The sequence below is a fragment of the Gymnoscopelus microlampas genome (genome assembly GCF_963454915.1).
Source record: "Gymnoscopelus microlampas genome assembly, chromosome: 16".
Classification (NCBI taxonomy): Eukaryota; Metazoa; Chordata; class Actinopteri; order Myctophiformes; family Myctophidae; genus Gymnoscopelus; species Gymnoscopelus microlampas.
In genome coordinates this window covers 45,010,897-45,023,272 of record NC_139953.1, presented here as the reverse complement: position 1 = coordinate 45,023,272, position 12,376 = coordinate 45,010,897, and the positions used below count along the sequence as shown (strand labels likewise).

The window sequence follows — 12,376 nt, the reverse complement described above, 5'->3', positions numbered from 1 at the left end:
CAGAAATCTCTTATCTCCATATTTATACTTTTTGTGTTTTTTCTTAAATTAACGCCCTACAGCGTCACACAAAAGCATCAAAAGTTGCAGATTCGCGCCGCATTTCGAGCTTGACGATCTGCTGCTTTTGCAATTTTTTAATTAGTATCCTACTTCACTACATCTCAGATGAAGAGGCTTGAACTTTTTTACTCCAGGGCAATTATTTGAAAACTTTAATAACAGTTTACTTTGTAGATTTTAGATCATATTCGCAAAACCTACATTAACCAAAAGTAGTCATCTTTCATATTTCAGCTATTCAAAGAATAGTGGAATTACAAACTCCCAAAACATTGCATTGCGATGCGTTAGGAGCTTGCAGAGCTGCTATTTTTGAAAGAGAACATTTGAAAACAAATTCTGAATAATGAGCACAAAACTCCTGCATAATGAGCACTTTTTATAATGAGTATACTTTTCCTACTTTAGCCTAAGTATATTTTTATGCTAATACTTTTTTACTTTGACTCAACAAAGTATTCTTACAATGTGGTATTGCTACCTACTTGAGTAACAATCTGAGTAGGCCTTTGTGTACTTCTTACACCATTGAACATAATATATGAACACTGGCGCTACACCTCTCAGAATGTGTGGACAGACCGCCCTCTAGTGGTAAACATGTGTCAGCACTGCTGCCTATTGTATCCTAAATGGTTGGACACCAGAAGTAAACTGGGCCTGAGTTCACTTTGACCACTTTATTTCAGTCTACACCAAATCTCTTTGCAGAAAAAAGCCAATCTACAAGCTCACAGCGTGAAACGTTTTGAGCTTGTAGATCGGCTAACTTTGGCTAATGTCCCCCCCCCCACAACATGTATGCTGGGGTTCAAGTGGTTAAATCATGATCATATTGACAACAGCATATTTACACATATCCTTTGATAAAGTTGAGTTCAAGCTAAGGAGCAATAAATCCTATAGTTACAACTAGTAAGGCTAAATTGCTGTCAATGACCATTTCATTTCATTTGTTGACTAATGGTTCATGATATTTACTCTGATCTTGCACAACGTAAGCCACTCTGGATAAGAGCTTCTGATAAATGCCCAAATTGTAAATACAAGCAACATTCAGTATTCTACACAGGCATAGGACATATTCTATTATTTCATTACTAGATGAATTAACCACTTGAACCCTATTTCAAGAATAGTGAAAATAGCTAATATACAAGCTCACAATGCGTCACATTTTGAATTGTATGTATTTTGGAATATAGTCATGTGACTTAACAACGCTTAGGGGGCATTTAATCGACTGGATTGTACAAATTATATTTAACCAGGGCACTTAGGCCCAGAACAGAATACCAGGCTATTCCACCGTAAGAGTCTCACTCAGAGAATACCACACAATTCACAGTTCAGAATACCCAACATCAGGTTTAAAAGAGCAGAGACGTGTGTTTCAAGCATAGACCGTAAAAAATATGGACGAAGGGAACGGTGATGTCACCCATTGGTTTCTACAGCCCGTAAATGAAGCCGATTGTTCAGGAACGTGCAATCTGCCATCTTTAATATATACCATTGGGCACGTCGGAACTCAAACGCTATTGCTTGAGACCAGACATGTGACCAGGGAACCGGAAAACAATCCCCAAAGAATGCTATTGGTTGGGTAGCTTATCAATCAAGATCGGGCGCGGGGAATGAATGCTATTGGTTGTGTAGGTTGTCAATCAAATCGTCCCGCCCCTCCTGGAGCATTGCCTACTTTATCGTCAATTTTAGAAGAAATGGGACCATCATTTAGCAAAATGCATATCATGATGATTGAAAGGAGACTTTAAAATAGCGACTGGAAGCATATAGAATTTATGACAGTTTTAATTAAGGTAAGAAAATCTAGTCTAAAGTTCGTCAAAAACCCATCCGCTTACAATGAGACAATATTCCTTCTGACACCTGCAGGGGTAAAACAGCGCCATACAGGCCATTCATATGAACTGTCTCTCTTCAGTATCGGCCTCATTGTAAATATGCCAGGCTGGCCCCTTGGTTTCAAGGTTCAAAATATATGCTATTTTATTTAGGCTTAGGGCAGGTACAATTGCTACACATTTCTACAGAACCTGTGGATATCCTTGGCATGCTATATAAATAAAGTTTATATTATATTCTGGGCATATACAAGAAGTTGAAAGAGGAACTGAAGTGTAGAAAGCTTTATTAAACAAAACAAAACAAAACAAAAACATAATTTCCCCCATAGGATGAAAGGGGATCTGAGTCTATAATAAACCTCTATAAAGACACATACTCTGTAGAATATAAACATGTAATCAAACTAAGTGACGATGTACACTGTCTCCCTGGCATCTACCATATTATGAGCTATGATATTGTAACAATCCAAACAACACACTTGTCAACACACAGTGAACAGCTACAAACCCAGCAGCTTGCCAGAACTTTACTGCACCATTATTTACTGCATATCAATGAACATAATAATTATTAGATGACTATGATTGAATATGAATGTTAAATCCGTTAAATCCTGACAAATGTGGACTGCTCATACTGTACTACCAGTAACTGAGTAAGTAAATGAGCTGGAAGGAATAATGCTATAAAGATAAAAAAAAAAAAAAAAATTGATCATGTTATATAAGAAAATAAGATCGATACACATGTTGATATTGTCAGATTATGTTATTCCTCTGATTTAGTATCCTTGTCATTATCATCCTGGATTACACTGGATTATCATATTATGTTTTATACTAAAGACATTCCCCTTGTATGAGTCCTCATGTGTCTTTTTAGATGACCCTTTTGAGCACAGCCTTGACCACACACTGTACAAGAAAAGGGCTTTTCGCCTGTATGAGTCCTTATGTGTATTTTTAGATCACTTGTGCTAACACACCTTTTATCACATAATGTACAAGAAAAGGGCTTTTCGCCTGTATGAGTCCTCATGTGTGCTTTTAGATTGACCATTTGACAAAAGCCTTTACCACATACTGTACAAGAAAAGGGCTTTTCGCCTGTATGAGTCCTCATGTGTGTTTTTAGATGACCCTTTTGAGCACAGCCTTGACCACATACTGTACAAGAAAAGGGCTTTTCGCCTGTATGAGACATTATGTGTATTTTTAGATGACTTTTGCTAACACATCCCTTACCACATACTGTACAAGAAAAGGGCTTTTCACCTGTATGACTCCTTATGTGTATTTTTAGATCACTTGTGCTAACACACCTTTTATCACATAATGTACAAGAAAATGGCTTTTCGCCTGTATGAGTCATCATGTGTGTTTTTAGAATACTTTTCCGAGCAAAGCCTTTACCACATACTGTACAAGAAAAGGGCTTTTCGCCTGTATGAGTCACCATGTGTCTGTTTACATCACTTGTGCTAACAAAGCCTTTACCACATACTTTACAAGCAAAGGGCTTTTCCCCTGTGTGCATCATTATGTGTCTCCTCAGATGTTGCTTTTGATTAAACATTGTGCCACACTCACAACTAAAACCTTTCTTCCCTGGGTGACTCCTCATGGAGTGAGTTTGTTTCAATGATGTCAGGTCCTGGGACAGCTTGCACTGACCTCCCATATTTTGTAATTTCAGTGTGTTTAAAGCTGACTGATCTCCACTAGTCTCCTCCCAGTCATCACTGTCTTCAGTGTCTGATTCAGAACAGTGTGAAGAGAGGAGCTGGTTATCACTAGTTGGTTGTGATGTTCCACAGTCCTCTACATCAGCTTGTGTTTTCATGTGTTCAGTTGAGGTGCTGGCTACAGGCTCTGTCTCTCTGTTTTCATCATCATGTATACTTTTCACTGCTAGTAATGTCAACGTAATGTCAGCTGTTTCTGGTATTTCAAGTGGCTCCTCCAGTTCCTCTTTAATCTGCGGAGGTTCTGGTTCCCCCTGGACCAGATTGGGGCTCCACTCCTCTTCAGGTGAAACTTCCTCTTTACACACACGTATGTGCAGGAAGTCTATGACAAAGATACAATGAAACTCATTGGTAAAAGGTTTGCATCTTAAAATGGTAAATGGTAAATGGTGCATTTATATAGCGCTTTTATCCAAATCGCTTTACATAGGTTGTGCATTACATTAACCCATTCACACACACATTCATACACCGATGGCAGAGGAAACCATGCAAGGCACCAACCGCTCATCGGGATAAATTTGTTTCTTGCTCAAAGACACTTCGACACTAACTCTGGGGGAGCCCGGGATCGAACTGGGATCCTCATGGTTCCCAACTGGCCGCTCTACCGGCCACTCTACCACTGAGCCACTGCCGCCCGAATCTTGTACCTCAACTGCAATACCTCCGTTTGATGGTGCGCCGACTGTGGCGCTGACTGTGCTGAAAATAGTGTGGCAGTTGTTTGTTTACATTGCAGCTCTCATAGAAGATGTGAGACAAGCTGAATGAGAGGTGAATGAGAGGCAGTCCCTATTCTTTTGAAAGTAATTACTTGTAAATGTTAGATCATTGAGTCTTCTGCAGCTGAATAGTTAATACTGAAGTAGAATTAACTAGAACGCTTCAGTGAACCCATTAATACTTTTACAACAAACCATCGTCCGATCCATGGTACATTCAGATAGATGCAGGGGTCAATGCATTGATGTAGTCACATTGTAAATGCTTTAATCAATAACTGTCATAATCATCTTTACACCCTCAGTACCGGCCCACTTTCATAAATAAAATAAATAAAGAGAGAGAGCTTAAAACTTACTGAGATTCAGGTGGTCTTCAGGTTCCTGTTTAAGGTGGTCTTCAGGTTCCTGTTTAATACAAACAGTCCTGGCTGGAGAACTGATCTTCACCTGCAGACTGGACTCCACACACTGGTCTGGAATGAAGGAACACAATATAATGTTACACTTTATAAGTAGGTATAATAATATTGTTGCTGTGAGGTGGAAACCTATTATGTCCAAACTGTTAGTTTTTTCAGATTTCAAATAAAAAAATAGCAGATCAACAGCTTATAAAAAAAAGAATATAGTCTGCTATTGAAAAGTTTCTCCAGTAGGCCTGCAGTGTCTAAAGTCCTATACTTTTAGGCACTACTGGTTGCCGACAGCTAGGGTTGTTTTGACGTGTGATAAAAAGACTGAAGTCCAAACCGTACGTAAAATTCATAAATAAATGCTTTTATTCTTATAGCTTTTGTGCCAATCACTCCAGCCTACAAATAATAAACACAATTAAACATAACAGTTAAACGTAGGGTGGATAAACCAACAGCCCTCCTAAACACAGTCAAAAAACTGTTTGCCTCCTATCAGCAACACCTGCCCTTGATTACAGACAGGATTAAATACTCTGTAACCCTGGCAACCTTGGCCTTGACCAAGCCCTGTGGTGACATCATCAATTTAGAAACAAAATGGCTCAAATGGTTCTTACAAGGCCTATCATTGAAAATTGTGACCAATTGGTTCCATTTGGACACTCTGAGTTACAGACCCATAAGGGTCCATTTGGTTTGTACACTCCGAGTTACAGACCCATATAAGGGTCCATTTGGTTTGATTTGTACACTCTGAGTTACAGGCCCATAAGGGTCCATTTGGTTCCAAACTACCCATGATTTAGCTGGGGATCCCGGACCCCACTTTTAGAACCACTGTCCTACACTGTCTGTCTGTCTGTCTGTCTGTCTGTCTGTCTGTCTGTCTGTCTGTCTGTCTGTCTGTCTGTCTGTCTGTCTGTCTGTCTGTCTGTCTGTCTGTGTGTGTACGCTTAATAGCATACATTTGTTTGTTGTTACTTGTTAGCACTTAACACTCATTAGCATGCTCTATAGCAACAAGTATTGCCAAACAGCGCCCAACTACTGCTATGTTTGTCCACTAACACGGTCGCGGAGGCTCTGCTTTTGCCCAATGACCAATTTAATAAGCTTCCCTGGGCTTACACACCTGAAGCAAATTAATTAACAAGTGGAGCAACACGCGCGCACTGCCGAGCAGCGCTAGCAACGACACACACTCAGTCTCTGTCTGAGTGAATGAGAGATAGCACGCACATCAAGGTCTGAACACCATGTCAAACCCGACACAACATCAGAAACATGTTTTGAACGTTGGTGGAATTTAATTTTGTCGTTCAGTCACACACACACACAGGCACGGACAAAAGCCGTTTCCGTATATCCACTCTATACTGGATCTCCACCCTGCAAGGTGAACTGATTCCATTCCCAGTCCTGTCTGTTGCGCGACTCGCTCGAGTGACAAAACTTCTCTCTGTGGAATAAATAAACACTGCAAATGGACGTTCAGATTTCAAATATAAGGTGCTTACCCCATGGCCATGGATGTTACAATTCTGTAGGAGCTCTCAAAGTACCCGTATTTTCCGTATTGTTAAATAAAAAGCATTTTAATACGATCGGTGGCCATCTTTTTAAATGTTCTCACGCTTGTGTATTGCACTCTGCACATTATACATTATAACTCTATGAGAAAATGACCGCCGATCGGATTAAAATGCACAGAACACTATACCGCCTCCCCCATGACAGCCGGGGCGCCTGATGGAGGGGAAGGGAACTGGTTGGAATAACGTGTTCCTTCCACGCGCTACGTCCTACAAGGGAAACTCCCCCCTGTCAGGTGACAAGAAGGTCAGTTAGCTCTCATGCACTGAAGGAAGCATGAGCTCGGCCCTGGCCTCCCCAGGCTGTGGGGGACTGGTGTAGCGCTGGTGTAGGGCTGGTGTAGAGCCCAGGATGACTTAGGAAATTGGCACCGGGTGAAAAAAAAGGGTTACAAAAATCGAGGGATTAAAAAAAAAAATGCACAGAATATACGGTTACATTTGAGGAGCCGTACATAATAGGGATCGGGCATAGTGACATGTGTGTGCTGTTTTGTATGCTCAAAGTTTTGTTTCTTTATTATTACATCAAAGCAAGTTGTAAGTTTCCAAGATAAATCGGTGAAACTGAGGCAGTCCCTGTTCTTTTTCTCTCCTTATTTTTAAAGTTATTTTGTGAGTGCTGTCATAAAATACATCTTGTGTACATGAGAGTGAATACTACCGTGTAGTGTATGCGTTCAGGACACGTTGTGAGTAACTGTCAATGTTGTTGTTATGAGCTGTCGTTATAGTGAGCATCAAAGATGGCGAACGGAACTACATCATTCTGGGCCTAACTCCGCCTTTTGCCCGATCCCTATTGTAACATCCTTGGCCATGGGGTAAGCACTTTCTATTTGAAATCTGAACGTTTATGTAGATATACGGGCAGTGAATGGATAAAGTGCAAAAACCAGGTTGAAGTTTCGTCATGACTGTCATGATATGACGTTTCAGGGCTACCATGAAACCAAACTCACAAACGAGCGTTTCTTCCTGCCATAAATGCTGCTCGGATATTTATCCCTTTTCACCTGATTTGGTGTCTCAGAACCGAAATCTTCCGACTGGTGGAGAATTATGTGGTGGGCTCTGGTCCAAACGTTAAGCTGCTACGACTGGCTGTGGAAGTTGCGGCGGGAGCCGGGTGCGTTTGAACTACCCGCAACAACCCGCATAGTTTCACAATCTTCATCGTCTTTGTCAATCGGAATTATCACCTGACATTCTCTTCCTTCCTTTTGACAGCCTCTTCCTTTTGTCCATTTTACTACTTTTCTCACTTACTTGCTGCATGCACAACAACACACACGAGGTAATGTCACATTGCGTTTCAGGTGTGCTACATCAAAACAAATACAACTCGGTGCAGTGCCAGTGTACCTTTTATTATTGCACTTTCATTAAACTATTAATTAATTCGAAAATGTATATATTTATAATAATCACACAGAACATAAAAATAACATTTATGTTTAACACCTGTAAACACACTGATCTGGAATGAAGGAATACATTATCGTTTTACACAATACAATATAATAGACAAAACGTATTCAAATAAAGGTGGGGTAGGGTACTACTGGCCAATCTGGACTGGGGGGGCACAAAGTCTAATCTTGGTGGTGTAGCCGACACTGGTGTGTGTGTGTGTGTGTGTGTGTGTGTGTGTGTGTGTGTGTGTGTGTGTGTGTGTGTGTGTGTGTGTGTGTGTGTGTGTGTGTGTATGTGTGTGTGTGTGTGTGTGTGTGTGTGTTTGCGTGCGTGTGGCCATGTTTCCCATTCAACCCAAAAAAAAACCTACGTCCGCTGCCAGTACAGGCGCGAGTGCCTGCGACGACCAGCCGATGGTCTGCTAGTCGAATCAGCGCCGTCCGAGTTATGTACCGATAGGGACAGAATCGTAAATATTTTTGGTGCGGACTGCGTTTGCCCCACTGACTGCGTCTCACACACACACACACACACACACACACACACACACACACACACACACACACACACACACACACACACACAGAGAGAGAGAGCTTTTATCTAACCCTAACCCTCTCTCATTCTCTCACACAAACGGCCAGCAAGCTTCACTATCTATTATTTTTTTGTTGGGCGAAAAATCTCGACTTTTGGGCGAACGTCCGGCCGGGCGAAAGGACTGGTATTCCTGCTCCCAGTTTGGCTAATGGGAAACATGGCCACAGGCTGACTAAATAAGTGATTTAAACGGGTATAGTTTCGCTCCGGACCTAAAATATTATGCTCCGGACCAAACCTTAAACATCCGTGCGGTTTGGAATCTACCATTACTTTTGGGATACGATGTATACAAAAGGGTAAACAGTGATGTTGTGTGTGTAACAGACATACCTGCAGTGTGTAGTTTGATGTTGTGTGTGTAACAGACATACCTGCAGTGTGTAGATCGATGTCCATATCCAAATCAATGTCCAGCAGTTTGTTTTGTTTCTCCAGCAGAGTTTCTAGTGTCTCTATCTCTCTCTGGAAGAGGTTGCACATGAACTCTGCAGCCGCACTGAGGCGCTCCAACACAAACACTCTGACAAGCTTCACACAACAAACATCAGCACCACGCTGCTGTTTGTCCAAAACACACAATATCTCCTCTCCCACCGACGTCATGTGTTCATTTATCTTCAGCCGTACAGACTCCATTTGACACGTTTTTACCTCCTTTATGAGTTATGACACGTTCTTACCTCCTTTAAGACACGTTTTTCACCACGACCACTGAGTTATGAGTTATAATTATAGTTATAATATATCGTGCTGCGTCATGACCATCGAGCTACGGTCTATGGTTATGACACGCTAGTACTTCCAGGGCAACGTGTTTCACACATGCGCATTGAAGGATCAGGCACTGGTGCCTTCTTAGTGCCTTTCGCCCCCTGGTGGAAGAGGTGTGTAAGTGAAGATAGAGCCTCCTGTAGCTGTGGAAATACAGTCTGTCCTCCCTCACTGTGAGTTGTTTGATCTGAACTGAAGGTATAGGTTTTATTGTCTCAGATGAGGCTGCTACGGGAGCAGAGCTTGACACACTATAATACCTTTTTAAAATAATACCTTTTTCTGTCTATGTACTGTAGGTATGGAGATCACAGTGAAATTATAATAATCAAATTAAAACAAATAGTTCTCTTGTTGTATTTATTTCAATATATTGGAATGATGACGATTAACTAATTTAACTTTGTAATATTCTTGAAGAATGTTAACAACACAGATCACAGATTCATCACTCTATTTTATCCACACACCAGAGTAGTAGACTAGCCTTTTTTAATCATCTAAACTGACCATTATATTGCACAACATAATTTGATACATTTGGAAATTAAACATTAACACCTTGAGGTTTGCTTTCAGTCAGAATGTTGATGAAGACATTGAAACTTGTGTCTATGTAAATATCTCTGATGACGATCATCATCATCATGTCTTTTGTTATGAGCCTTTCACAATGAAATGGCCCCTGACCAAGTGTTTCTCCACTCCAAGACAAAAGGGAGGTGTTTCTGTTTACTCTGGAGGAGAGCTGGGAGAAGGTGGGAGGAGTTTCTCCACTCAAAGACAAAAGGGAGGTGTTACTGTTTCTCCCACATCAACACACTGTCTAGTTTATTACAAATGCACTATATGCGCAGAAGGAACACGTTCAGTGAGAGACTTGTTAGGCCAAAATGTACCACTGGGAACCACAGGAGGTCCTTCCTACCTGTGGCCATTAAACTTGACAACGCTTAAGTTAGGGGGCATTTAATTGACTGGATTGTACTAATTATATTTAACCAGGGCACTTAGGCCCAGAATAGAATACCAGGCTACACCTCCACCCTTGGATTTTCACTCAGAGAATGCCACAACATTCACAGTTCAGAATACCAAACGTCAGGTTTAAAAGAGGAGCAGAGACTTGTGTTAAAACATCCGGGTCAACGCTCCACACGTCCCAGACTCTTCTCCCTTCTGGCTCCCAAACTATGGAATGAACTCCCCATTGCAATTAGAACTGCAGACTCACTCCCAATCATCTGCCATAATCTGAAGACTCGCCTCTTCAGACTCCACCTCAGCCCGTAGCACTTGCTCTAGCCCTGATGACCTTGCAGGATTATGCAACTGCTAAAATGTAACTTAGATAGCATGTTGTGTAAACAGTATAGTTTCAATGCACAGGCTGATGATAGGTTCTTGGTTTACTACGTATGTATTAGTTATTATTAGATTATTGGTTTACTTATGTATTACTTTATTGTTAGATGACTATGTATCTGCATTGGATGTATTATTGATGTATTATGATCTATTATGTGTCCTTGCTTACTGTAAATCGATCTGGAATAAGAGTGTCTGCTAAATGCCTAAATTGTAAATTGACAGAACAGATCACTAGGACATTGGTTCTTGTATTGTAACATATATATTACTGTGATAGAACAGACCACTAGGACATTGGTTCTCAAACATTTTCAGCTGATACCCAAAGGATAAACATGGTGTCTCAGACGTACAAAAAAAATATTATGAACAAACTATTTTAAAGCCTATTTAATAGTGAACCTTGAAAATATCTACAAGCTCCCAACGCATTGTTGTGAGTTTTTTTCTTTAACTATTTCTAGAATTGCAACACATTTCTACAGTACCTGTGGATATCCTCGTCATTCTGGGCATAAACAAGAAGTTGAATATTTGAATGATATAGCACATAGAGGAACTGTAGGCCTAGTGGTGAAACCTTTATTAACAAAAAACAACAAAAAAACAACACTTTCCCTGAAGGGATAACAGGGGATTTGAGTCTATAAAAACACCTCTACAAAGACAAACTCTGTAGAATATTTAATCAAACTAAGTGATGATATCTCCCTGGCATCTAACATATTATGTACTATGATATTGTAACAATCTAAACAACACAAATGTCAACACACAGTGAACAGCTACACAAACCCAGCACTTTACTGCACCATTATTTACTGCATATCAATGAAAATAATAATTATTAGATGAATATGAATGAATATGTATGTTAGATCTGTTAAATCCTGACAAATGTGGACAGGCACATGATGCTCATATTTTACTACCAGTAAGTGAGTAAGTAAATGTGCTGGAGGGAATAATGCTCTAAAGATAAATAAAACAAAATTACATTCCATTGTGTTGAATAGAAAATAATACATAAGATTTTTTTTAAATCCATCTCTTGTGATGGATTTTTTAAGACACTGAAGACAGTGATGAGTGGGAGGAATTATTAATTGAATTTATTCAGTCATGTTGAAATTGTCATATTATGTTATTCCTCTGCTTTAGTATCCTTGTCATTGTCATCTTGGATTAGAGTGAATAGGACTTTTCACCTGTATGAGTCCTCACGAGTGTTTTTTAGATAACCTGTGCTAACAGCTTTTACCACATACTGTTCAAGACAATGGCTTTTTGCCTGTATGAGTACTCATGTGTATTTTTAGCTCACCACTTTGACTACATCCTTTGCCACAAACTGTACACACAAAGGGCTTTTCGCCTGTATGAGTCCTCATGTGTTTTTTTAGATTACTCTTTTGAGTACAGCCTTTACCACAAACTTCACAAGAAAAGGGCTTTTCGCCGGTATGAGCCCTCATGTGATGTTTTAGAGTAGCCGCTACAGCAAAGCTTTTACCACAAACTGCACAAGAAAAGGGCTTTTCTCCTGTATGAGTCATCATGTGTGTTTTTAGAATACTTTTCCGAGCACAGCTTTTACCACAAACTGTACAAACAAATGGCTTTTCGCCTGTATGAGTCCTCATGTGTATTTTTAGCTCACCACTTTGACAACATCCTTTGCCACAAACTGTACAAACAAAGGGCTTTTCGCCTGTATGAGTCATCATGTGTGTTTTTAGATTACTTTTCCGAGCACAGCATTTACCACATACTGTACAAGAAAAGGGCTTTTCG

The 12,376-nt window shown here is 40.2% G+C and overlaps 1 protein-coding gene across 1 annotated transcript; it reads right to left on the bottom strand.

Annotated features, from left to right (window-relative positions):
* Positions 1-668: 668 nt before the first annotated feature.
* Positions 669-9,065, bottom strand: LOC311063014 (uncharacterized protein; the record flags this gene model as incomplete). The annotated part of the gene is made up of 4 exons (XM_084082231.1): positions 8,812-9,065; positions 4,770-4,886; positions 3,840-4,007; positions 669-691 (listed from the first exon to the last, which is right to left on the bottom strand). Exons 1-4 carry the CDS (start codon positions 9,041-9,043, stop codon positions 669-671), a joined length of 540 nt encoding a protein of 179 aa, XP_083938357.1. The 5' UTR covers positions 9,044-9,065.
* Positions 9,066-12,376: the final 3,311 nt, after the last annotated feature.